Source organism: Pristis pectinata, chromosome 15 (genome assembly GCF_009764475.1).
Source record: "Pristis pectinata isolate sPriPec2 chromosome 15, sPriPec2.1.pri, whole genome shotgun sequence".
Taxonomy (NCBI): domain Eukaryota; kingdom Metazoa; phylum Chordata; class Chondrichthyes; order Rhinopristiformes; family Pristidae; genus Pristis; species Pristis pectinata.
In genome coordinates, this window is record NC_067419.1 from 14,243,577 (window position 1) to 14,270,870 (window position 27,294).

Sequence of the window (27,294 nt, forward strand, 5' to 3'; positions counted from 1 at the left end):
TTAGAGTGTAGGAGACTGAGAGGTGATCTTACAGAGGTGTATAAAATCATGAGGGGCACAGAAAGGGTGAGTGCACTGTTTTTCCCAGAGCTGGGGTACTAAGAGCTAGACGGCATAGGTTTAAGGTGAGAGGGGAAAGATCTAAGAGGAGCTAGATATACCCCTTTTAACACACAGGGTGGTATCTATGCGGAATCAGCTGCCAGAGGAAGTGCTTGAGGCAGGTACAATAACAGCTTTTGAAAGACAGTTGGACAGGTACATGGATTGGAAAGATTTAGAAGGTTATGGGCCAAACACTGACGAATGGGACTAGCTTGGATGGGGCATCATTGTCAGAATGGACCAGTTGGGCCAAAGGGCCTGTTTCCGTGCTGTACAACTCTGACTAATCGGAGTAACGTTCAACAGTTCAGAAAATTTGTTAGTCTGGCACCATTACAGTCCCGAGGGTGCTGGAATGTCAAAGTTTCATCAGGTCTCTGCGAGGATACTCATATTTGCAACATACGTCATTGGAAGATGGGTGGGGATACATCTGTAATTACAGAGTCGTCGGGCAGAAATTTGTTATTGAATATATCAGTAATTAATGGGCTGTTTCTCCTTCAAGATCAAGATGATTTTGTGCATCATATGTTTCTGCTGCTGCATGGTAGTGTAGCAGTTAGCGTAACACTATTACAGCGCCAGCGACCCGGGTTTGATACCTGCTGCTGTCTGTAAGGAGTTAGTGCATTCTCCGCGTGTCTGCGTGGGTTTCCTCCGGTTTCCTCCTACATTCCAAAGACGTGTGGGTCAGGAAGTTGTGGGCATGCTATGTTGGCGCCAGAAGCGTGGCAACACTTGCAGGCTGCCCCCAGAACACTCTATGCAAAAGATGCATTTCACTGTGTGTTTCCATGTACGTGCGACTAATAAAGAGATCTTATTTTTACTGGATCTTTTCTAAAGTGAGTCTGGTCTGTTCTCTCCTTTAGTCATAAACAGCTTTGAAGATGTATTGGTTGCTGAAGCACAAGAGCCGAGCACTGAGCTTGTGCCTGCAATGTGGTCACCCCAGGTACCAGCATCACAAAGCAGTCTTGGCATTGCGGAGGGAGGACATAAATGCCTGGGAGAGACGAGCACCCTTGGCCCCAAAACACCTCAAAGAGCTGACCAGTGCAGGCTATAAGGTCCTGGTCCAGCCATCCAACAGAAGAGCTATCCATGAAAAGGTGATTTTGAATGTTCCAATGGGCAGAAGGTAACCCTGCCTGAGCCCTTTCTTTTACTTTATCTCTTTTATATTTTAAGCCTATGCTTTGAATCTATATTGCAGCAGTGTTGATTCTAATTTCCCTCAACAGAACTTTATAAGGATATGTGGCAAAAATACACTTGTGCTTTTGTAGTACCAGTGAGAATTAGAACTCAGTTGTTTTTGATTTGGGGTTTGATTTTGATCTTGATAGTGGTGTGGGTTTCACCAAGAAACCACCATGTTTTTCAACTTCTCCCACACTGCAGTTTATCTCGCAGCAATGAGGTGGTTCCCTCCAGCTCTGACAAGTCCTTTAATCAATGCTGCCTTTTTGTGTGAAGAAGGTGAGAAATGTTCATGTTGGTTTTAACTGGAGTTTTGCCACAATCCAGGTTGAGCCAGAAGTTTTCTTCTTTGAGAATGCTAATGCTGCTTTGCATTTCCAAAGTATGCTGATGATTCACTTAGTCCAACCTGCTGTCTACCTGAGAGTTTGCTGTTCACCGTCCCAGTTGAGAGTGACGGCTGCAATTTGTGGTGAAATATTGGTGACCCTCTTGAGTTCGGTCGACAGATCCCACATTGCGATGATCTCATTGGAGCTTGTGGAAGGTCCTAAAACCAGCCTTTATGCATACTGCTGATTCCATTGTTAAACGCACACCTCCCAATTGGACAGGCAGTGTCTAATAACAGAATTCCCTTCATTCTTAAAGAATATGGAAATAAAATTATCCTCGCTAGGAGTTCTACCAAGCACATTTCATAATCCGCAGCAAAATGTTTTATAACTTACACCAATGATTGTAATGCATAGAATTTTACTCCCAAGTTACTTATTTAGGTTATCTGCTGATACTTCAGGTGTAATCAGATCCTTTCTGATGAGGTTGAGACTGACCCAGAGACCCCTTTTACTTCCTGGGGTTTCACTCTGTTTGAGGCCGCCCTTCCCATCCCAACGTGGTATTCTAGATGAGTTGAAAATTAGGTTACTGGCTGACACAAAGGCCTGGAGATTTCTCATTCCCACTGGCTTTGGCCAGTAGTGGTCAGAAGAATGGCAGTCAGCAAGTGAGTATCCCATTCTGGCAATCTTCCAAGTTGCAAAGAAAGTTGGTAAGGTAGTAAACAGTCGGTCAGTAGGGTGGATATTCTGGACAGATTTGTATTCTAGGGCAAAATTGTAAACGTGAATCGTGAATACGGTACGGTAGCATAGCGGTTAACACGATGCTATTACAGCGCCAGTGATCGGGGTTCGATTCCCATCGCTGTCTGCAAGGAGTTTGTATGTTCTCCCATGTCTGCGTGGGTTTCCTCCGGGTGCTCCAGTTTCCTCCCACACTGCAAAGATGTACGGGTAGGTTAATTGGGTTTAAAATGGGCGGCGCAGACTCGTTGGGCCGGAAGGGCCTGTTACCACGCTGTAACAATAAAAAAAAACCCTTAAAAAAAAGTATAAACATATTTTGGTCACTACAAATCTTCCTTTGTATCTTAACTTGTCTGAGAAAAGTGTGCCATGTCCAGCGAATGAGGTTAGCTTCATCAGATGGGGAATTTGGAGTGGAAGTGGGGTAAAATGATAAAACAAGACTCAGACTGGGTATATTTGAAGATTAAATAGCCATGACAAAATATGGGGAGGATTGAGTATATTTTTTTGAGCAGATGGAGATTCCTATTCATACTAACAATATTATACATGGAATAGGAAGAAGCCATAGTGAAGAGAACAAAGCTATTCTTTAGGTTGAAATACAGTCAGAAAACTAAACAATTCTGGTTAATTTTTTAGTACCTCGCAGGCAATTGATGTCTTGTTTATTGAAGTTCTTGAAATATTGTGGAGCACCCAACACTGACAGGTATTTTAAAATTTGTACTCACAGTCAAATCACCTGAAGACGCATCAGTGAGTTAAAGGGTGTGTCATAGTTCTGTAATTTCGTGATGTTCCTCAGTTGTATGTTGATGACCAGTTTGTCTATTTGGGATTGCAGTTGAGCATATTCAGGCTAAGCTTTTTAAAGTAGGAGGTCTCATTCAATAAAGCACGTCAGATTGTGCTGGCCATGGAGCTGGCATTAGAAGAATACGGAGCAGTTCTGTTAGGTGAAATAGGTAGATGTCCATATTGCATATAAACTCTGAAATGGCAGCTGCTGCTTCATCGGGTCCACACCACGTGGCAGCAAAAGGCGAGAAACCAAACTGTTGTCATTGTTTCAGTTATAATAAACTGGAGTACTTAGCCTGAGTTTGCAAAGTCAGACAAAATAGATTATAACAGCTTGCCGTTATCTGAATGACATGGAAGTAAACTAATGAAACAATCATAGAAGGGAACTCAGCACAATTTTGAAATAAGTGAAGACAACAGGGAAAAATGAATAGAAATTACAAATGAATTTACTATAACAGAACTGATCAGTTCTGATAGAGAGGTGAGTCATCTGAAATTGTTGAACTCTATATTATATAGAGTCCCAGAGGCTGCACTGTGTACAGAGGTAAGATGAGCTACTCTGTCAAACTTATTGTATTGAGCAGGAACAGGTTAGTGCTCAAGAAACCACTATAATGTTTGAAATTCCCATAAAACAAGATATAGATCTTTGGGCCCTGCCTTGATAGATTTATCTCAAAGCTTAATAGCTTCTTGTACCTGATCGAGAGCAAATGATGAACACAAATTGGAGCAGTTCAGAATGACGAGGTACAGATAAATACACAAAACATTCTCATCGTAGGTGATCTATGCCTGTCGATATACCTTAGAAAAACTATTTACAGCATGTATTGTTTTCAGCATTATCAGCAAGCAGGGGCTATTATCCAGGAAGACATCTCTGAGGCTACACTAATTATTGGAGTGAAGAGACCTCCAGTGGAAAAGCTGATACCCAGGAAAACCTATGCTTTCTTTTCACACACTATAAAAGCCCAACAAGCAAACATGCCCCTTCTTGATGCTATTATTGAAAAGGTACAGTAGAAACTTTTATTTTTGTTGTTAACGGCATTTTCTTCTGAGCTTGAGTGTGTCCTTGGTGCGGTGACACAAATAAAAGTGCACAGAGTGAACAAAAAAAAAGGGAAAGAAATGTATCTCTCTTCTAACCACAAAGGGTCATTAGTTCAACATTTTCTTCCTTTCTTGGTGCTGACAGTAGTGGGTTTGAACAGACACTTCACCATGCAACAGGGTAATGTTGTCTCACAGATTTATGGAGAATCTCATTATGAAATATTAGAAACTCTATTTACTCCCATCTCCTGGTCTTTATGCACATTGCCCTGTTGCTTTCCAAAAACCTGATAATCATACTGGGGATTTATATTATTAAATCACAACAATACTACTATTGAATCACAACAACGCCAAACTCTTCTTGAAGCTCTGTGACTTGTTCAAATAATATGTCTGTACTTCAGCTTCTGGAGACCTTCCACTGCCCCTAAAAGCACTAATAAAGTGATACCTTTTCCATTGCTTGATCATTGTACCGCTTTCAATGAGACTGTTTGATTAGAGGCCAGCTACATCATTCAATGGCATTAGGTACTGAATTGAACCAAAATTGCTCGTACTCCTTTTATTGACCCTATTAATAAAGGAGACCTTGGTGGGGGAAAGGAACGAGTTTGAGTCCGTCTGTTTGGTCTGAGCTGCACTTCAATGTACACCCCCCCCCCCCCCCCCCCCCCCCCCCCCCAGAGATGGGAGCCAAGAGTGCCAGATTCAGACACTTCAATCAACAGAAGCAACATCACTTGTACTTGTCAGTGTAGCCATTTCTCGATTTATGCAAGGGATGTATTCCTGGAAAAACAGTTTCTTAAGCAAAATTTCATTCACTGAAAAGGCTGAGTGAAATGCATTATTGATATTTTGGTGCAGTACATTCCTTTGGATGGAGAGTGGAGAGCTATTTGTTACAGCATAAAATTGATTTCTACATCACACATTATCCACAAGAGATAGGGGCGTGGACTTGGTGCAGATAATAAAAAATATGGATACCGCTAAGGCTTTATCCTTTGAACTCAGTACAACGCAAAATAAACATAAATATGATCTAAAATTGAAAAGAATTAACATTCATTAATAAGTAATAAAGATATTTAAGTACCTAAAAGAAAATGTTATTAGCTAACAAACTACTTCCATTGCGTGTATTGAAATTTACAATCAGTTTTGAAATTACAAGGTGCAGCTGTGTTAAACCCTCTATTGAACAGCGCACAGCAAGGAGCCACTTGACGCAAGTGGTCTGGAAGCTGATCACCTATTTTATATAGATTGGTTTGTTAACGTGTACATGTACAGAGAGTGATTTGTTCATTTAAAAAAAAAAGTGGGATAGAGACTGGAGCTGATCTCAAGTGAGGGGGGGGGGGCGGTCTACGGATAGGAAATTATCGGATAACAAGGACTGAATGTATCCCTCGAGTCACTGACATAATTGCAAAAATTGGTAAATTGAGGCAAACCTGTTTCTGGCTTTGGTCCAGAACGGAAGATTCCATGTTGTTTCTATCTGTTACGAATAAAAGACTGGAATCTGTTAATGATTATCATGGAAAGTTAAAACTGTCTTTTTTTCCCCCTATTACTAAAATCATATCTACCTTCAAGGTAATTTGGTTAAATAAACACAAACTCTGAAATCGGCAAGTAACAACTGAATAAAATCTCTTTAAATTATCATGTAACATAAAACTCCTTATTTTTGTAATATTTAAACATTAGATATTGTTACAGAAGTATATGATTTGAGAACTTCTGGCAAGACTGGGTGGGGATAGTCATGAATTTGAAAACTTGAAATGAGAAAGTGCTGGCAATGCAGGTTGCAAGAGGAAAATGGCAGATCTTCCAAATGTTGATCCAGCTGCTGTGTATTGCCTGCACTTCCTGTACTTGTTCAAATATTGTCAAGAGATTGCTTTGCTTTATTCCTGAGTGATGGCAAAAATGTAGCATTGTCCATTTGGTGTGTAAATTCATTAATTAAATACAGTGGAAAACCTACTTGGACCCTGAGTATAAGACAGTATATTTGGAACCCTGTACAAATAGTAGGACAGGAACACATACACAAAACAATACAATTGCAGTATTATAACTATGTTTTTTAAACTTTTTTGTTGCATGTTAATTTCCAGGAAATTCGCCTTATTGATTATGAGAAAATGGTTGACAGTAAAGGATCTAGAGTTGTGGCATTCGGTCAGTGGGCTGGGGTAGCAGGTACGTTCTTGTTCTGCAACCTTACTTAAACCAAAAGCAATATGAGCCAAAAGGTATTTTCTAAGTGTGTTTTCTTGCTGTTGGTGACAGGAATGATCAACATTTTACATGGTTTGGGACTGCGATTCCTTGCGTTAGGCCACCACACTCCCTTCATGGTAAGAATCTTTGGTTCTTTTTGGCCTTGTGTTTCTGGGTCTGTTGGTTTGGTTATTCAACCATTGCTGCCAAGCATAGAGAGATACAAATTATAATTGGTTTGTTAAGATCTGGGTGTTAGATCCTGAAGCCCATGGCAGTTTTGTCAGTGACATTTAAAATCTGTTGAAATAGATTTAAATGATATAAGCTAAAACAGCAGGTGATTTAAAAAATAGTAAATGTTATTAAAAGACTAACAAATTGAAAGCATTAAAATAAAGGTAAGTCAGGCACTTAACTGTACTTGCCCTTTCAATGAGGTCATTAACCCCATTGAAACACAGCTGCTGCTGTGCCTACTCTCCTGGGCATTAAGCTGAGGGTTAGGTGTGAAGGTCACAATCATTTCTGGGTGAAGTTGTGCTGATCACTGAATTGAACTGGGCACATCAGGTCAGGATCCATGCTATTAGGTGTGACGTCTTCCCACTGTCAGATGTGCAGCTAAGAGCATCAGTCTTGTGCCTTTACATGCTTGAAACATTCCTTGCATGAACAAAGCCACAGAGAACAGGAAACGCAACCTGGTGAGTTCTGCATTTTGGCATCACCTAAAAGGCCTGTTGGCTTGCAACAGAATATGTCACAAGACAACTGCAAACCTCAGAGACTGCTCAACACCCACAGGGCTCAGACTTCGTCAAACTGCAAAGAGTGCTATTTGGGGAATTTAATTACTGAGGAACTCCTTACTTGGGTGATTCAGTGGTCCCCCTGCCTGGGACAGTACTGCGATCAAGATAGCAACCTGCTCCCCACCTCACTTCCATATGTAGTTGGCCTCTCACCAATTCCTGCTCATGTATTGTACTATTGTAGGCCTGATCTATCTGAATTTGTGGGAGTGGAAGCACAGGTGTATGCACGAGGGCAGGATTTACAGTGCTGGAGCATTCACCTTAACGTGTCTACTGATATTTCTGGCATTGCTCCATGTGCGATCTCCCACCTGACAAGTATCTCATTCACGAGTAAGTCAACGTCTCTGTGTGCCTTTGTCATCTGGCTGCACCGCAGAGTGTGTCTTTAAGGACTAATGCCCTTCTCTGATTGCTGCACATGATGAATCATCAAGGCCCACATGGATCCCGATTCAATGTACGGAAGCTACGCTGAAGCTGTAGCACACTTGTTTGCAGCATATTTTCCAACCTATTTTAGAGAACGAACTTGGTGTTAATGCTACTAACGGCCCACCAAAAGTGGCTGAAATCTCGTTTCTCGGCAATGCTGGGAATTTCCTTTCCACCTCTTCCTGCACTGCTACCACATCTTTAATGAAAGTGTAGCTGGAAACCTGTAGGAAAGCTGAGGGTGTGCAGAGGGAGCTTCCGAGAAAGGTTCCCTGGCAATATATTCCATTTGGTTCCACGGAGTATTGTGCACAGTTCTGGTGGTCACGCTACAGAACAGATGTGGCAGCAATGGAGAGAGTGCAGAAGACGTTTGCCAGAATGTTGCCAGGAATGGAGGGCTGGAGTTATAAGGAGAGATTGGGTTTATTCGCACTGGTACATTGGCTGAGGTGGGGGGGGGGGGGGGTGGGTGGTGGGGGGGGGGGTGACCTGACAGGGGTTTATAAAATTATGGGGCGCATTGGATAGTTGGAGTCTTTTTTACCCCCAGGGTAGGGGAGTCAAGAATTAGAAGGCACAGGTTGAAGGTGGGAGGGGAGAAGTTTAAAGGAGATCTGATGAGTAAGTTTTTCACACAGAGGGTAGTGAATACCTGGAACAAGCTGCCAGAGGAGGTGATGGAGGCAGATACAATTATTGTTTAAAAGGCATTTGTATAGGTACATGGATAGGAAAGGAGTAGAGGGATACAGGCTAATGCAGGAAAATGGGATGAGTGTAGATAGGCATCACAGTCGGCATTGACAAGGTAGGACATAATGGCCTGTTTCTGTGCTGTATGATTCTATTGTTCACTTGGGGTCACTTAAAATGCAGTCACAGAGCCAGCAGCTGTCGAGCTGGAGCTGTCTCAGGAGCTGCTATGTTAATGGGTGTCATCAGAGCTATTCTCTGTTTTACAGCACATTGGCATGGCCCACAATTACCGGAACAGTGCCCAGGCGGTGCAAGCTGTGCGGGACTGCGGTTACGAGATTGCACTGGGATTAATGCCAAAGTCCATTGGACCTGTTACATTTGTGTTCACGGGCACTGGTAATGTCTCCAAGGTAGGTTGTGCGTAATTTTTTCATGTTGGAGGGGAATGCTTCTAATATATTGCCAAAATGGGTCAACGCAGTGGTGTAGCCAGTAGTGTGGGTTCAATCTGGTGCTGTCTATTTGGAGTTTGCATGTTCTCTCCATGACTGCATGGGTTTCCTGTAGGTTCTCTGCTTGTACTTCCACATTCCAAAGATGTGTGAATTGAAAGGTTAAATTGGCTACTGTAAATTGCCCCTGGTGTGTTGGCTAGTGGTGGAATTTCGGGCGAGTTGATGGGCATGTGGGGTGAATTTAAAAAAAATAGGATCAGGATGAATGGGTGCTTGATGGTTGGCATGGACTCAATGGGCCAAAGGGCTTGTTTCCATGCTGTATCATTCTATGTGGCAGCATTCCAGAGATTCCTTTCGTGTAAATCACCAGGTTTCAGCCAGAAAATGGCAGAGTAGTATGGACACTGAACCCGCTTTCTTTTACTTCTGCGCCATTATTTAAGTCAGGATGCCAGTAATTTATTTTTAAACCATTGAAAAGGAACTAGATAATGGCTTTCAAAGTTGCTTTCAAATATTATTTCTTTATGAAAGTCCAAACAAAAACTGTAAATGATGGAATTCTGAAATAAAATAAACAGAAAATACTGGAAACACTCAGCAGGTCAGGCAGCACCTGTTTACAGAGGAACAATTAGCATTTCAGGTCTAAGATCCTTTGTCATTAACAGAGTTCATCCTTATGATGGGAGTTAACAAATTCAGTTAATGAGTAGCTCAATTGTGATGTTGGGATGTACTGTGCCTCTCTTGCTGCCAATTACTTGTGACCAATTAAATACAGCACACAACAAAACACACCAGGCAATGGCTTTGCCTGATGACTACTTTATTAATCACAATTGATTTAAACGACTCAAAGATTCACCATGTAGCTTCAATCACTTAGCTCTTTAATTTCACAACTCCTTTTAGTTATTTGCACAACTTCCAAAACTCACTACCTGTATTCAGATATTCACTCTCAGTTCACTCTGTCTTCACTCTTGATGAACCTGGCTGGGATTCAATCTTGGCGAGTTCTTCTGAGTCTGTGACTCGGTCGTCTTCAGTGGTTGGTCTCCAGAGTCACTGCTGCTGGTCATCTTGTAAAGCAACTTTTTATACATTTCTTCACACACCTCCCAAACATTGCTTAGTTCTTTATTGGTTTTACACATCCTTAATTCTAGTCCTTATCCATACGGGGATGTGTTTCCATAACTTCTTCAAATTGCTGCTGGTGCCATCCCACAACTATTTTAACAATTTGGTTCCTAAATTACCAGCGTGTTTATTTGAGATTTGTAATCTATCAAGTAGTAGTAATTTTCCGCAAGATGTCAGTCCCAAACACCCCTATCTGCTTGTTCTGTCTTCTGGATAGATCACGGTGGGATGTTTTCTTCTGGATGATAGCTCACGGTGGGATGTTTACAATGGGATAGTCCACAGGGCTGTAAAGCTGTCTCAGCGATGTTCTCGATTGAGACTGACCAGGTGTCGATTACGTGAACTTCCTTCACTGTGCCTCTTTGTTGTGTGGTTTCCAGCATTTCTTCCAAGGCAGCATAGTATCCTCCCAAAGCATGATGGGATACTTGACATTGCTCTGGCTGCTGCATACTAAAGGATTTGTCACACACTTGTTAAGCTGTTCCACCTGTTCAAGGACAGTTGCAGAAGGAACAATTCAGAAGGACTTTTGAAACTATATTCCAGTGAGCAATAATGGGAATCACTGGAAGTGAGTAATGTAGATTCATTGAAATGGAAGTTGATTTCTTTCAGGAAATAATATTTTTAAATTCTGTGTTTGAGTAATTGGAGACATGGCTTGAAGTAACTGCTTGCCACCGCTGATCATGCCTGGATCAGTGATAGACAGATATCATATGTTATGATTATGCAACAGCTCCATCTCATTGCATCACGTGATTACCGGGATTGTAGAAGGGGAACTGTTATTTCTGTGGTCTTTCCCATCTAACAATTCTGTGTCCTTATGAAACTCTACAAGTGTTTGTACAGTATATCCATTCTGTTCAATTGAAGTTGCGGGAGCCTTCCACGTCATTGCAAGCAGATCTGAGTTTGGTCAGATAACAGTTCTGATTTAAAAAGACTTGTCTATCAATTATTAATCCAGAGCTTTGAAAACCCAACCAGTTTGACTGTCTATTTACTCCTTGTGACCAGGTTCACAGCAGTTGAACCTGGAGAACTGTTGAACTGGAGAAACAAGTCTATGAATGGGTTTCATTTCTATCCAGAAATGTCAAATGTTCAGTGAACTTTCTTTTAAAAGACCCACATTTTCTTCTAATTCCCTGTTTCTGTTTTTGGAATAGTAATTCCTAGCCTGTTAGAACTGAAAGGCCACTTCACGAGAAAATACTTGAGGTGAATTGCTGGTAACAGTTGCAGTCATCTTTAGTTTGGAAAGGTTGGCGGTTAATACAAGAGGGCTAAGGTCTAAGAGTGGCTTTTTCCCCAGTTTCTTGTATTTAATTTATTGCCCTGTTAATTTTACACAAGAATCAGAAGGATTAGATTATGATTGGGTGGAAACCATTTTTATTATGGAAACTGCACAAAAATTGTTGAATTTTTATTTGAGATTGCGATAAATTTTTTGCATGCATATTCAATGGTGGTTGTGAAATCCATTCCAGATTTTTCAAAACATTTTGTTTGTATTCCCTCCTGGTTTCTTTCATATAACCTTGGTGCTGGCTTGTGTTAACATTAAATATGCTCAGTTTTTCCTCGTACTTTATTATGACGTGAATGGTGCTGTTTCACTCTCAGAGCATTCCCATCAATCCCATTCCTCCACTTTTTTCCCTGCAATCTATTCGCTCTCACATACCCATCAACTCCAAGCTGATTCTCTCTCACCCATCTACAATGGGGCTAATTTACAGTAGCAATTAACCTTCCAATTAGCATGCTTTTGGAATGAGAGAGGTATGAGGCACACAGTGGAAACCCAAGAGATCACAGCGAGAAAGTTAAAATTTCACGCTGGTACGTGAGGTCAGAATTGTGAAACCGTGAGACAGCAGTACTACTTGATGCACCACTGGTGTTTAATGTAAACCTAAGAACTTGCTGAACAACAATATACTCTGGATATATTTGTAAAAGGTTGGGGGAAAGGGACAACATGAAATGCATTTTGCAATAACAACTGGTGTTCCCTTTACAGGGAGCTCAAGAAATATTTAATGAACTTCCCTGTGAATTTGTTGAGCCACATGAGCTGCGAGATGTTTTCCGTTCTGGAGGTATTTAATGGCTATGACTTCAGTAATTCAATGTTATGTAAACAAAGACGCTCTCTAGGACTTTGGTCACACTCCAAAGTAGTCAAAACATGTATCTATTTAAAAAGAAACCCTTCCTCATGAGATGCTTGCTTAAATTTTAATGGGAAGTGGTATTGTATACATCTTAGTGTACCAAATTACAGGACAAAAGCAGCCACTTCACAGGCTTGGATTCATCAGCATTGAGTTTACAGTCCAGCAGCAAGCACTGGATATACTTGAATGGTGTATCAATACTTGTGTAGTGTTAAAATTACAGAAGAACTGATGACTAAGCCCATGCTTAACGTGCATGATACCCTATTAGATGATAGTAACAACTTTGCAACTGTTTAGAGAAAACTGGAAGATCCTTCATGTTGCTTTTCTGGTAACATCTTTTCCTTCTGCACATGTAAGGATGCTTTTCCATGCACTTTGGCTCAAGGGTTGATGTCAGTTCGCCCCTCTCTGCCATTAACACTCTACGGAATTGAATCTGACCTGTGCTCTGTCTGCCCTTTGTGCTCCATCTTCTCTCATTATGGGCCCTGTGCCCTGTCTGCCTTTGGGAAATAAGTATTATACCTTTTTTAATCTATTTTCAAAACACTCATACGAATCTATTTCTATTTGAGTAGATCACTCTCAGATTTATTGATATATTAAGAACATTTTTCTCTAAATGATTCCCTAGAATTAGATTACTAATTGATGCTACCTCATCAGCTAAAGTGAGACTGAAAACTGTTCCTGGTTGCTCTAGGAAGCACTCAGCAACCCTTCCTGGAAACTCATTTTATTTGTCAATACTGCACTATGATTATTCTATAACCTTTGTTATTGGCTCCTCTTATTTCTTGATTAATACTTTGTCCAGCAGTATCACCATTGTTTGGCAGCCTGAACTCCCAAAGTCTGCCCCTTGCTGTCTCTCATCTCCACCTATGTGAATTCTCTCTTCTGAGCCAGCAGATAAAAAAAAGAGTGAGTAGCTTTTTAAATGGAGGTGATTGAATTCTGAAATGCAATTTAACAAGTGTCTCACTTCCCATTTATGGTTCTAGAAGCAACCGTTATTTTTTTGTTCAGTGGTACAGACTGATTTTTTTTATTCCGACAGTAATGAGCTATTTTTGAGTATGCATCACTGTTGTTTAAATTAAAATACCAAGGAACTATTGTTTTATCAAACGCTGAGGGAAGTGATCTTTTCTCCTTCATCTAAGTGGCCAGTGGAAAGGAAAAGGTCAGAATTCAAACGGGTATGATTGTTATCACCATCTGCTACAAGGTGCATGTACAAGGTATTGTGTCCACAGTTCTTCTGCTGGTTGGAAAGTATCCTCAGCAGAGAATAAAAACTAGAATGGCTGCTCCTTGCTGATCTGGTCATGAATTGTTTTATGCTGTGGGGAAGTGGTGCGGAATAATGTCCAAAAAGGGAAAGGAGGGGAGGCAATATGAATGATCAGATTCTGCTGGTTACAATAATTAATGTGTGTTTTTCTTTGGAACTAATTTCCTGTTATTGATTATACAGATCAAACTAAGATTTACTGCACTGTTCTTAGCCGTCATCACCATCTTGTCAGAAAGAGTGATGGGAAGTATGATCCTGTGGAATATCAGCACCACCCTGAGTTATACACCTCGCGCTTCAATACCGATGTAAGAAACCATGATACATCTACTTGGTATAATGTAATATTATACTGAACATGATGCAGAAATGCATCCTCTGACTGGAGTTAAGGTTTAATGAAAGAGCCATTTCCTTCAAGTGCCTGTGTTGTGTGTCTCACTGGTCCATTTTTATAGTATGTCTGGAGATTGGCTGAGAGATAAACCTCTACTGTCCACAGGGAAGCAATGTTGTTTACGTCATTTTCTTTAGCCATGAGATAACTGGTATATCACGGTTCCAGCATTTTTTTTCTCTCCTGTGTATATATTTCTTTCCTTTTGTTTGTATCCTCTCCAGACAGATCACCTACAACTAACAAGCCTTCATTTGAAGCCTGTTTGATTTCTAAGTTTTCTCTGTTCTGGTGAAAGGTCATTGACTTGAATTATGAGCTCTGTTTCTCTCAGATGCTACATGATCTGCTGAGTATTTCCAATACTTTTAGTTTTTATTTTAAATAAAATTTGCCAAAACCCTACTTTAAATCTGGCAGGACTCACGGAAAGTGGGAAGGATTATGCTATCTGGGATCTCTGCTGTTTCTGGAGTTTACTGTTGACCTCGTCAAGCCTGGAGTTTCTGCTTGCCCTTTACAAAGTAAATCTCATCAGGATGTGACTGTAGAGGTTGGAATTAGTCTTAAACGTGGGGATCAAGCTTAATGGTGGTCTTGCAACTCCTCATTCGATGGGGTTGGACTTTTACATCAAGTAATGTTGGTGTACTGACCTCAGCGTAGTAGAACTGGGGTCCACTAAGTGGCACCCTGCAATGAAAATACCCTAGATCCCAAGATTTTGAGCAACATTTTTAAAACTTAGGATGCCAAGTGTGACAGAATGTAGAACTCGATAATGCAGAGATATCTGTTCCATGTTGTTCTATCACAGATTTCATGTTTTTTCTATATTAGTTCAATATATGAAAGCATATAAGCCTATCTAAAAGATGGGCGGAGAAAGATTTAATGTTCTTCCTCCAACTTCTCTCATTCTTGTGTATCATTTTCTTAAACATTCACCAGTTTAGCCAAAACCAAGTGATAACCTGGGTGAGGCAAAGTACAGGTAAGAACAGAGGCTTATCGGGGGCAGGGGGAGACAAATCAAAAACACGTCACGGTGATTAAAGCATTCAGGGTGACTCATTAATGTCATAGGCTACCTCCCTCTTCTCCAAGGTAATCTCCATCCCACCCACAAAGGTACCCAAATCCTGTCTGAGGAAGTTTCTAGAATCAGTGATATTTTAAATGGAAACAACCTATTCTTCAGAAAAGAACAGCTTTCTAATATTTAACCTACTTCAGCCTTTACATAATTTGATTATGCCCTGGTCCCCTTTAGCCTATTTAGTTGAAAGAAATTTTCTATGTAAACATAGTCTAATTCTCTCAATATCTTATAAATTGTGATTAAATTGCCCTTTAAGTCTGTTCTCCTCTAAGAGTCTGGAATATGTCAAATTGGACTTGGTAATTAAAATTCTTTTAAAGGGGACTTCTTTAAGTCTTTGAAGATGCCAACATGTCCATGCTATGTTTCAGATTGCCCCATATACCTCTTGTTTGGTGAACGGTATTTATTGGGAACCAGATACACCTCGATTACTTACCCGATTGGATGCCCAGAATTTGTTAGCATCTGCCAAAAGTTTGGACCCAACCAGTGATGGTTGCCCAAATTTACCACACAGGTAGGCTTATTATAAACCAGTAATATAATGTGTATCTAACCTATACTCATTGTTTATTGCATCTGGGCAGTTTTCATTAACCAAAATGCACATGTAGAAAGATTTCTGTTATCTTGATGGAATCTTCAGAGGAGCGTGCATAAAAACAGAAAATGTTGGGAAGTATGTGTGAAGAAAGGTGCTGGCCATCAACATGAAATATGAATTCTATTTCTCGCCCCATAGATACTGCCCGACCTGCTGAGTACTTATAGCAGTCTTTGTTTTTTATTTCAAATTTCTAGCATCTGCAGTATTTTGCTGGTGAATCATTGTTACAAAGAGGAGCCTCAGGCAGCTATATGGTCTGCTGCTGCTCTTATTTTCAATGTTCTGTTTCTTGGGGTTTGATCACATTCCATTACATGGGGTGGGGAGGAGGATTTCGCAGTTGCAGGGGTGAATTCAGTGATCCACAGCAACAGGTGGTGAATATTATTTAAATTTCATTCATGTTAAGAACCTGCCTACTGTAATTACCTTGTCCTATCTCTGAGTTGGAACATTTTGCATATTTGCAGGGAAACAATTTTTAAAACAAAAGCCTCCATGCCACATCCTGTGCAAACCACAGAGACAAAAACTGACAGAGCTTTATGTAATAAAAGGGAATGGAGATATTTGAATGCTCCTTGCATTATCGTGGAGATTTAGCACACTTAACTAATGAAGGATCAGAAAGTAGTAACATGACTAGGCAAATCAATTTTCATACAGCCAGTGGTTAGGGTTTGACAGTGAAATAGTGGAGGCAGATTCAATCGTTGCATTCAAAATGGAGCTGGACGTGTAACTGAAAGGAAAGAATTTGCAAGGTGATGGGAAGAGGGTGGAAATGGGTTAAGTGGGATTCTTTTATGTAGAAACTTTGATGGGCTGTAATCATTTCTGTGATTCTGTGTGCTGCATTCTCAGAAAAAACTACCTGCTTCTTCACAACTGCCGTCAAAGTGAGCAAGCAACTTTAAATAATGCATTGGGAACAACACCCCAAAACAGCTTTAGAAATTCCACTTTTCCTTGAGGATGTATTGGAGTTCATCACGAGGGAATGTCACAGAGAACATGAAGGAACTCCAAATTCCTGCACAATAAGGGAACCGGCCCACAGAAGTATGTCCCCACAACCTCCTCACCCCAGGCTCTCAACAATGGCACTGCCTGCTGCAGTTTGCTGGGAGAACATCCTCCTCTATCCCTGGCCTGCAACCCATGAGAATGTAATCTTCTGCAAACAATAATTGAAGGGCAGTTGACAACTGGACCTAGTGTTGTGTAGACTGGATTTGAGCCCTGAAATCCTTGCATAACCTAGATCCAGAGCAGTGGGATAGGTACTAGCAGACTGTTCCAGTAATCACTATATACATGTGTATGTGGCATGTGTATTAAACATAGCCTTTCAAAGGATTTTCTGTTTAATTGGGTCACAGTAGCGCAGCTCTTTTGAGATCCATGACCGAGTTTTCTATACGCAAAACTGATTGACTAGTGATTGACTAGAGCCCTGAGGAAACTGTGGTTTGCATTGTGCAATTAACTTTACTAACAGCCTCTGTTGTTGATGGAGTCTGTAACTAACCAAGTAATAAAACTGCACAGCAAGTCCCCACACAACATTCTATGGGCATGCCATAACCTGAGGTTTTTGTATTGTGTTTCCTTTTTTTAGATTTTTGGCAATCTGTGATATTTCTGCTGACACAGGTGGCTCCATTGAGTTTATGACTGAGTGCACCACCATTGACATGCCATTTTGTATGTATGATGCAGAAAGGCAAAGCATTCATGACAGGTAGGCGTTTTTACATTTTAGAGTTATATGTCCATCAAATCAGTTGCATAAGTGTCTTCCTTGAACGATTGCTATTTTGTTTTGGTATTTGGTACAAATAAAATGCACGGGCAGTTTTCAATTTATTTCTCAAAAAAAAGTCTGCCTGTGGAATTTCCCATTGCAAAGCAATAGAGCGTTCCTGTTTTTGATAGATCAGTAAACCAGCTGCGCGTACCGTGTACTTGTGAGGATTTATAAGAATAATCATTTGTGTCCGTCAGAATAAAAAAATATTCAACAATAGCAGCTTACAATTTACTATTTTGTAATTCTCTGTATTGCAGCTTGGAAGGCAAGGGGATCTTGATGTGTTCAATTGACAATCTGCCTGCACAGCTTCCAATAGAGGCTACGGAATATTTTGGAGACAAACTTTGCCCATATTTATGGGAGATGGTAAGATTGAAATCTGTAGAAGATTTAACCTGTCATATTGTTTGGCATTCTTTTTCCTTCTCTGCCTCTGTTCTACTAGTATGGGTTTTAACCGTGTTATTTCACTTACTTTTTGGAAAAGTCAAATAAGAGATGCCCCTTGTGAGGGCTTTGATGGCATTTTGTTTTACCAGTTGATGTAATTTAATCAAAATGACACTAATTGGCACTATTTCTATTGGAGAATAGAAGAACTTGATTTATTTGTGGTCAGACTCCTGATCAGAGGTGTTGAGGACATTGGTCTTGCATAGTGGAAGCTTTGGGACTGTTGGGGCATGAGGAAAGGCAAGGTAAATAGCTTGAAGAAGTAACTACGTAGAAAACAGTGGACACCTTGAAATCCCTGGCAGTGCAACAGAGAAAGTCAGTCCTCCTTTAACCAATGCAAAGCAGACTTTAATCCTCCAGCACCATTCACTGGATTTGTTTGTATAAATGATGTCCAAGTGTACATTATACACCATTTTACATCACTGCCTGGGGGAGTGCTTTCTACATGTACAGAGGACCCAGAACATAAGAAAACAAGTAGATAAGAGGTAAGACAGATGTAGGTCATGTGGGCCATTAAGCTTGCTCTGCTATTTAATAAAGATTATGACTAATCTGATCTCGATCTCAACTCCAATTTCCCACCTGTTCCTCATAACTTTGACTCCCCTATAGCCCAAGAAATTGACCATTTAGTTACATAAGCCAGTCCGCATAGCTCTCTGATATAGAAACTTACAAAGACTCAACTCTCTAGGGGAATAAATTCGTCTGAGTCTCCATATTAATTAGATGACCTGCTACCCTGAAATCATACACTCTGGTACTAGATATCTCCAAAAGGAGAAATATCCTCTCAGTATCCACCTTATTCAACCCTCAGTATTCTGTATGTTTCAGTAAGGTCTCCTAAACTCCAGTGAGTATGGGCTCAACCCATTCAATCTTTCCTCGTAAGATGACCCCTTTATTGCAGGAAGCAGCTTAGTGAACCTTCTCTGAACTACTTGCAGTGGAAGTAAATTCCACCCTGCCCCTCCCTTAAATAAAGACACCATAAGTATGAGCAGTAGTCCAGGTGCAGAGAGACTTCCCTGCTTTTAGCTTAGTGGCCAGCCTCAGCTAAGTTTTTGTAATTAATTAATTAAGTTTGCCACTTTAATTACTTGTTGTGCCTGTATGCTAACTTTGTCTCTTTCATGTATGAAGACTCCTAGATTTCTCTGTACGGTAACATGCTATAGTTTCCCTCATATTAACAATATTCTGCTTTTCTAACCTCACATTTCCCCCCCATCATGCTCTGCCAAATTATTAACCATACCCTTAACCAATATATTATCTAGTTGCATATTCTCTGCACTTCCCTCACAACTTAATTTTCCATCTATTCTTGTATCACTAGCAAATTTAGCTAAAATACATATTTATATTCTTTTGAGAAGTGTATTAAGTTAGTGCTCTCTAAGGAGGAGGCCATTTACGCCCGTTGAGATTGTGCTGGATCTGATCATGACCATTCCCATGCTCCCACTAATTTCCCCTTGGACATATTCTCATCAACTCCCCCTGGATTTGACTACTCACCAACAGAATAGAGGCAACTTACACTGGCTAACTAACCGACCAATCTACATATCCTTGGCATGTGGGAGGAAACCAGAGCATTCAGTGGAAATGCACCAATCACAGGGAGAACGTGTAAGCTCCACACAGCAGCAGTGGAAGGTCAGAATTGAACCACGTCATTGGAGTATGATGCAACAGCTCTACTAGCTGCACCACTGTGCCTGTCCTTTTTTTTTCTATTCCCTGTTCAGTCCTTTCACCTTAGTCATAAATATAGGCCATAAGTAGTTAAGTCTCAGTACTGATCCCTGTGGTACCCTACTAATTATGGTTTGCTAATCTGAAAGTGACGTTTTTATCCTGAATCATTTTTTTGTTTGTTTGCCACTCCTTTCTCCATCCTAGAGGGAGGTTCATATCGGAGGGAGGTTTTTTACCCAGAGAGTGGTTGGGGCATGGAATGCGCTGCCTGGGGTGGTGGTGGAGGCAGGTACATTGGTCAAACTCAAGAGATTGTTAGATAAGCATATGGAGGAATTTAAAATAGAGGGATATGTGGGAGGAAGGGGTTAGATAGTCTTAGGCGAGGTTTAAAGGTCAACACAACATTGTGGGGCCGAAGGGGCCTGTATTGTGCTGTACTGTCCTATGGTTCTAGCATATTACTACCCAATGCCATAAGGTCTTACCCTGTGCATTAACCTCTTCTGTGACAGCTTATCAATTGCCTTCTAGAAATACAGATACACTAAGTCTACCTATTTCCTCCTTTCTCCACTCTTTGAAGAACTTTAATAAATTTGTCAAACACCAATTTCTTGTCAAACAATCAAGCAGAGTCAACATAGTTTTATTATGATTTTCTCAAAATTCCTGCTGCTGCTTCCTTAAAGGCTCCCAGCATTTCCCAATGACATATATGAGCTAACTGGCCTATAGTTTCCCGGTGTCTACTTGCCACTTTCTTGGACAGGGGTGTTATATTTTGAAATTTCCCAGTTGCCTGGGATATTTGCAGAATTGAAGGAATTTTGGAAGATCACAGCCAATGCATCCACTAACTCTACAGCCATTTCTTTTCAGACCATAGCATGCTGGCCTTCAGGTCCATGGAGCTTGTCGGCCTTTAGTCCTTTTAGTTTAGATTTCTATAATAGTTAATATTTTAATTCCTACCACCCTTTTGCTCCAAGATTTTTTACTAGTATTGGGATGTTTTCATTGCCTTCTGCCATGAAGGCAGCGACAACATCTTATTAATTCCCCAGTCTCATCCTCTGAAGGACCAATATTCTTATTAGTAGCTCTCTTCCTTTATTTTATATATTTATAGAAATTCTTACCAGTCTTTTATATTTCTTGCCGGATAATTCTCATAATCGATTACTTCTCACTTTATTACTTTTCACAAACAAGTTTTGGGAAGTGTGCTACCCGGCCATTAAACAATGGGTGTTTGACAAAATTCAATCACATGGTGTTCCAAAAATATTGTGCAATGTCATGCAATTTCTCAGCTGTATCCACTATTTCAAAACCACTTTTTTGATAAGTTCATTGCATTCTTTAACTGGGCTCCTTTTTTTTAAAATCATGTGTTGTCCTTCAAATAGCCAACACATTCATTCACTGTAGTGGGGTAGCATAAGGCAGGTTGTTTGACATGTGCCAAACAGCTTATTGTTAAAGGATGGGTTGTTTCCAAAGGTAATTTCCAAAGGCTTCCAAAGGAAAGGACGGCACGGTAGCATAGTGGTTAGCACAATGCTTTACAGCGCCAGAGACCCGGCTTCAAATCCGGCCACTGTCTGTAAGGAGTTTGTACGTTCTCCCCATGTCTGTGTGGGTTTCCTCCGGGTGCTCCGGTTTCCTCCCACATTCCAAAGACGTACAGGTTAGGAAGTTATGGGCATGCTATGTTGGCGCCAGAAACGTGGCGACACTTGCGGGCTGCCCCCCAAAATCACTATGCAAAAGATGTATTTCATTGTGTGTTTCGATGTACATGAGACTAATAAAGATCTTATCTTAATTGTCTCAAACTGTAGGGATGCCATTGCAGTAACGATTGAGATAGAGCCAGTCATTAATTTGTTTTTGACTAGCATGTAAAAGGCTCTGCTGGTCTGTGTATTGACCTTTGGACTCATTTTAACATTCTCTAGTTCTGCAGGGAAGCTTCAATAGTTTTTGAGTTGGACAAACGTTTTTTTTGCTTGCAAACCTGGGAGCATATTTATACACTGAATTCGGTGTAGGATGCTTGGTATCCTATCAACTGACCTGTACTGAAGTGGATTATGCTTTTATTGCTGATTAAAGTACATTGAGGCAATGTTTGCAGTTAGATTAGAGCCACCTGAAAGAATGATGCCCTTGTGGTCTGAGCTTAAAGAATGTATGTGTAAAAGGAATGTTTCCACACCTTTCTCTCCCACTTTACAGCTGGCCTCTGATGCTACACAACCCTTTGAGAAAGAGAATAGTTTCTCCCCAGTTGTCCGGAATGTAAGTATACTTTCATCCTTGACGTTTGGAAACATGCAAATTTTCTACAGACTGATGCAACCTCTGTCACATGTAATGCATGGATCTATTTCAATGTTATTTTCTCTAGGCTGTAATTGCATCCAATGGTTCACTGACTCCGAAGTTCAAATACATACAGAAGCTGAGAGCAAACAGGTATACCCCTCGAGTTTCAGCTGACCACTATCTGAAGACAGCGGTATCTGTACAATATGTCAATTGCATAACTGAGCTGCTGCAGTGTTGCACTGTGCTCCTCTCGTTGGAACCTACTAGCTCAAAAGTTGTATTATTTCAGTGAAGAGGAATTAGTTTAAATCAGGCTAATTTACAAATTATTGAACTGTTTTTGATGTTGGTGGTGTATGACCCTCTGGGTGACCATTGCTCACAGATGAGCCAAGGCACCAAATGTCGCTAAGTTATTCAACTCAATGGGTTGGGGTTGCCCTGTGATTATTGTCGGGTCATGACCATAACGTGCTCACTTCTAGCAAAGATCACTGGTTTGGTAATGAGTGCAGCAGCCCAGTGTAATTTGAAGCTTCAGCAAATACAACCCAGAGTTTTTTGTTCTTTGAGTTCCACTTGAGTCTTTTGTAATCTTTGTCTCTCACTGCTACTTTTGGTTTATTGTTTCCATTGTAACCAGTATCTTGTTGCAGTCAAAAGAATTGAAGTCGGATGGGATTTTGATCACAACATAGAGATTGTAATATTCATTTTCAGCACACTGCGCCCAGTTGACTCTGCGCACTAAATTTGACAATTTTCACATGCTCCAAAGCAGACCTACAGCTTTAGTTTGTGTTCTGAGCAGTTGGAAGTTATCTATTTGTGAAGCACCTTCATGTGAATGGAATTGTAAAATCATACAGTTGTTAAAATGCAGAGGCTGTTCAACCCATCCAGCCTTTACTATAACCTTGGTGGAGCTATCCATCCATCCCACTCCCCTGCTCTTTCCCCATAGCAAATTTTGAAAGCCCTAATTGATTCTGTATACATTACCCTTGCCTGATTCCAGATCATAGCTGCTAATTGCATTTAGAACAAAAGTAAGCCGTTGTATCCTATGACTAAATTTTTGTCATTCAGTCATCTGCTACTGAGAACAACTTGTCTCTCTTTATCTAAACCAGTCAACTATTTTGTTTCTAAATAATCAGTAATTTCATGATTTTTTTTCACTTAATGATGTTGGCATTGTGTTATTCTAAGAATGTGACCAGAACAGTGCATTTAACTCCTCTCAAGTGAAGCAATGTATTAGGACATTTCCACATTGAGGGTCTGTAGCTTAAATCTAATTCAGTGCATGAAGTAGATTGTTATCACTGGAATGTTACAATGACGATAAATTTAACGTTTCCCGTCAAGAATCTTCACTAAGGCTGGAAGAAGCCAGACACTGTTCCAGACATCTGGCAACAGTTTGGCCAGCAAGCTGATCACCTGACTGTGATCTCCACTGCAAAGTCAGAATTAGCCTGTTTCTGACTTGCATAGGGAAGGCAGGTTATTTGATATAAATAGGAGGGTTCCTCCGCTCAGCTACCCATAGCTGTCTCTGTCTCTCTGTGAAGGAATGGGGGTAAGATTTTTCTCCCTCTCCTCAGTTCCCCGATAGGAGCCCTGCTCCATAACTTTGGCAGAGCCTGAATAAACTGAAGTCCGATCGTTAGTGGAACTTGAGGAGTTCCCTGTCTACAGCCTGATCAATCAGAATGGAAGTTGCAGAGAATGCAAAACAGTATCTGAATGGAGTAACTCCTCATGAGAACTCTGTTAAGAGCTACTCTGAAAGCAGTAGTCCCTCTGTTTGTTGTGCATATTAAATTTTATTTTTATTTATACTAACCACTGTAATGATACATTTGACCAGAAATTTTGAATGCACTCATTAGGTGTGTTGAAATGCCAGAGCAGCAAACACCAACAGAGTGGGCCTGGATGTGGAAGGGAGTGCAGTAGGGCCCAACTTCTAGTAGTGGTGGGGATATGAGAAGGGCTGTCAGTTGATGTTTGGGGTGGGGGAAGGGGGATGGGGGATGGGGAAGAATTGGGGGCTGATGCTGGGCTGGAGAGGTTGGATCAGAAAGGACTAGCTGTTGATGTTCTGTATGATGTGTCAGGACTGGTATGGGGAATAGGGAGTGAGAAATCAGTTATTAGGGCAGGGATTGGAGGTGGGGAATCTGACATCTATTGCAGCGTATCGGCTTCAGGAGGGACGGGAGCAGGACCAGCAGGTGACCTTGGGCCTCTGGTTGGGAGCAAACGAGAGAGTGAAGAGTGATGGGAGGTCATTTCATTCTGGATAAGGGGATGCCAATGTTAGTAATTTCCTTGGTCTAAAGGCCTCTGGCCTAATACTATGCAGGGGAGTATGATCTCCTAGGGTTGCCAAATGGCAGGCACACCCATGACAACATGATCTAAGTTCCCTGTCAGTGCTTGAAAAGAGCTGTTGCATGGGGAGTGACATCTGCAACTGAGTTCAGATAGAAATTTTCCAAGAGATGACCTTGAAATGGCCATCATCAAGTTTCACTCTGGATGGAGGAGGAGAAGAGAATCAATTTTCAATTGCATAATGCTGCCAAAAATACCATCACGCTTCAATTTTCTCGACAGTTGTGACTAATTCCAATAGAAGCCTGTCATGTTTTGTAAAGCTACTATTAGGGTACACCATAAGAAATAATATAGGGTTTATGAGGTAGAATAATAAATTGTCATTCTTCCTCTGGAGCTTGGGGACACAAGAGACTTGAGACGCTGGAATCTGGAACAACGCAAAGAAAGCTGGAGGAACTCAGTGGCTCAGGCAGCGACTGTGGAGGGAAATGACCCTTCATCTGGACTGAAAGAGGGAGGGGCGATAGCCATATATGTAAAAAAAAGTGGAGGGAAAGGAATGGAGCAAGAGCAAGTAGGCAAAAGGCGGATCCAGGTGGGGAGGGATGATAGACAGATGGGGGAAGGGAGGGTGGGAATAGCACCAGAAGCTGGGAGATGATGGAATCTGACAGGAGAGGAAAGTGGGGAATGGAGCATGCTGTGGAACTGGAGCTTCTCCTGTTGTGGAGTTCACACCTGAAATTTGGGACAATGCTTCCTCAAGATTTCTGTCCATTACTTGACTCACTCAATTCCCACTGTGGAAAGGGTCTGAACTTGCTGGGAGATGCCAGCATTTCCGTATGAATACCATCAAGTTTGTTTGATGGTTGGAATCAGAAACCTTCAGAACCATTCAATATTTTTGATAGGTTTGAGAGCAGGTGAAGCCAGGGATACCATTTTTTTTCAGCTGTTTCATGGGTAGGGCTTGTTCTGCTGCACCCTGTTTTCCCCCTCTCCCTTGCCATATGACAGCGTGATGTTGTGCAAAGTCTAAAATCACACCACTTGGCCTTGCCATAGTTAGTCAGTGGTGAGCAAGGATTGGTCACCGCTAGTAATAAGCTCTGGCTGACAAATGTAGCGAACAGTGCACTGATCAGCAAGGTTTTCTTTATTTCTTGTGCCATCCTGGCTAAATAACCAACTAAATGAGACAAGGCAAATTGCTTGCTGATGGTGGTTCTGTGGTTGCTAACTGTAATTGCTAATCTCTCAAAAAATATTTGTGATTCCCTGCACAGAGATGCTGGTTTTGATTTTGTTTCCAGCTTCTATATGATGATTGTGTGAACCGCAGAGATTTGTTTTCCCCAGAAGAGTGCCTTAATCCTTATCATGGTTTAAATATATAGTAGTACCTTAGTGCAAGTTTTGTGTGCCGTCTGACCACATGATTCATCAGAAGGATGGTGCAAAGTCAAGCTTATTGTCACATGCAGAAGTACATGTATGCACGGGTGCAATGAAAAACTTGCAGCAGCATCACAGGCACATAGCAGCATTCACAAGAAAAAAAGACATCAATAATTTTTATAAGAAAGAACACAATTAGAACAATAATAAAGTCCATTTTAGTGCAAAGTGATCAAAGTGGTCATGGTATTTGCTAAACCCAGCGATTAGGGTTGTGCAGGTTGGTTCAAGAACCGAATGGTTGAAGTGAAGTAGCTGTTTGGATCTGTACACATTACCACTGAAACATTGGCTAAACTTTAACTCCCAAGAATGATGTGTTGGGCTTGAACCACATATTAACAGTTTTGATTCCAAGACACCCAATGATGATTAACTGGGGGTGGGGATTTTGGTGAACTCCTAACCCACTTCCTGGGGGAGGGTTGTCGGTCAGTGCATGCATATACTTGGGTGCTCAGTTTGTGGATCAACCTGGGTTGTCAGGACTTAAGGTCTGTGAACGGATTGAGTACAGGGCTGGAGGGAAACTGGCAGCTAGAAGTGAAGTGAAGGGCAGGATTTTGCGCCGGGTTTCCAACACACTAACGCACAGAATTAGCTGGTGATTTTTTTTAAATACAAGGGCATGTGCCACTGAGAGTGATCAGACCGGAGGACTAAAATAGCTGTAATAGATCAGCCCACTGTCTGGAAAGCACTGAGCAGGGTACTAGTGTATATTTATAATGAGTCTTGTTTGGTGCTGCTGTGTTTCAGTTAACATTTGAATCAGAATTTGAATGATTGCTATTTCAAAGTTTATTAATTTGAGCAATTTCCATGTTTTTAAAGAATATTGTTTGAGTTGTTTCACCATCTGCAGCTTTACCGTGATGCCCATCTTTGTAGGGAGTCTGCTCAAATTAGAACGATGAGCCCAAAGGGGCGCGTGCTGTTGCTTGGAGCTGGGTATGTGTCCGGGCCTGTCTTGCAGTATTTCACCAAGGACACTGACATCGAGGTGACTGTTGGTAAGTGAGCACTTTCTTCCTTAACTGGTAAATACTAAATCAGGGCCCTACTCAATGTTACTTTTAGACCATAAGATATAGGACCAGATTTAGGCCATTTTTGGCCCATCATCTGTTCCACCATTCACTCATAGCTGATTTTTATTCTTCAGCCCCATTCTCCCACCTTCTCTTGTAACCCTTTTATCAATCAAGAACCTATCAATCTCTGCCTTAAATACACCCAATGACTTGGCCTGCACAGCCCTCTGTGGTAACAAATTCCATAGATTCACTACCCGCTGACTGAAGAAATTCCTCCACCTCAGTTTTAAAAGGACATTCCTTTATTCTAAGGCTGTGCCTTCAGATCCTAGACTCTCCTACTAATGGAAATGTTCACTCCATGTCCACTCTATCTAAGCCTTTCAGTATCTGATAGGTTTTAATGAGATCCCCCCTCAT

The 27,294-nt window shown here is 41.1% G+C and overlaps 1 protein-coding gene across 3 annotated transcripts in view; it reads left to right on the forward strand.

Annotated features, from left to right (window-relative positions):
• The window catches only part of aass (aminoadipate-semialdehyde synthase), a 61,643-nt gene that overhangs the window by 12,018 nt on the left and 22,331 nt on the right, over positions 1-27,294 (forward strand). For all 3 annotated transcript variants that reach the window (XM_052030477.1, XM_052030475.1, XM_052030476.1), the window contains 13 exons: positions 981-1,220; positions 4,062-4,238; positions 6,422-6,506; positions 6,597-6,664; positions 8,746-8,892; positions 12,131-12,209; positions 13,774-13,901; positions 15,464-15,612; positions 17,324-17,446; positions 17,773-17,884; positions 21,932-21,994; positions 22,104-22,171; positions 26,729-26,850. In XM_052030477.1, coding sequence (XP_051886437.1) covers positions 999-1,220; positions 4,062-4,238; positions 6,422-6,506; positions 6,597-6,664; positions 8,746-8,892; positions 12,131-12,209; positions 13,774-13,901; positions 15,464-15,612; positions 17,324-17,446; positions 17,773-17,884; positions 21,932-21,994; positions 22,104-22,171; positions 26,729-26,850 — 1,543 coding nt within the window. In that variant the 5' untranslated portion in view covers positions 981-998. The remainder of the gene's footprint in view (positions 1-980; positions 1,221-4,061; positions 4,239-6,421; positions 6,507-6,596; positions 6,665-8,745; positions 8,893-12,130; positions 12,210-13,773; positions 13,902-15,463; positions 15,613-17,323; positions 17,447-17,772; positions 17,885-21,931; positions 21,995-22,103; positions 22,172-26,728; positions 26,851-27,294) is intronic.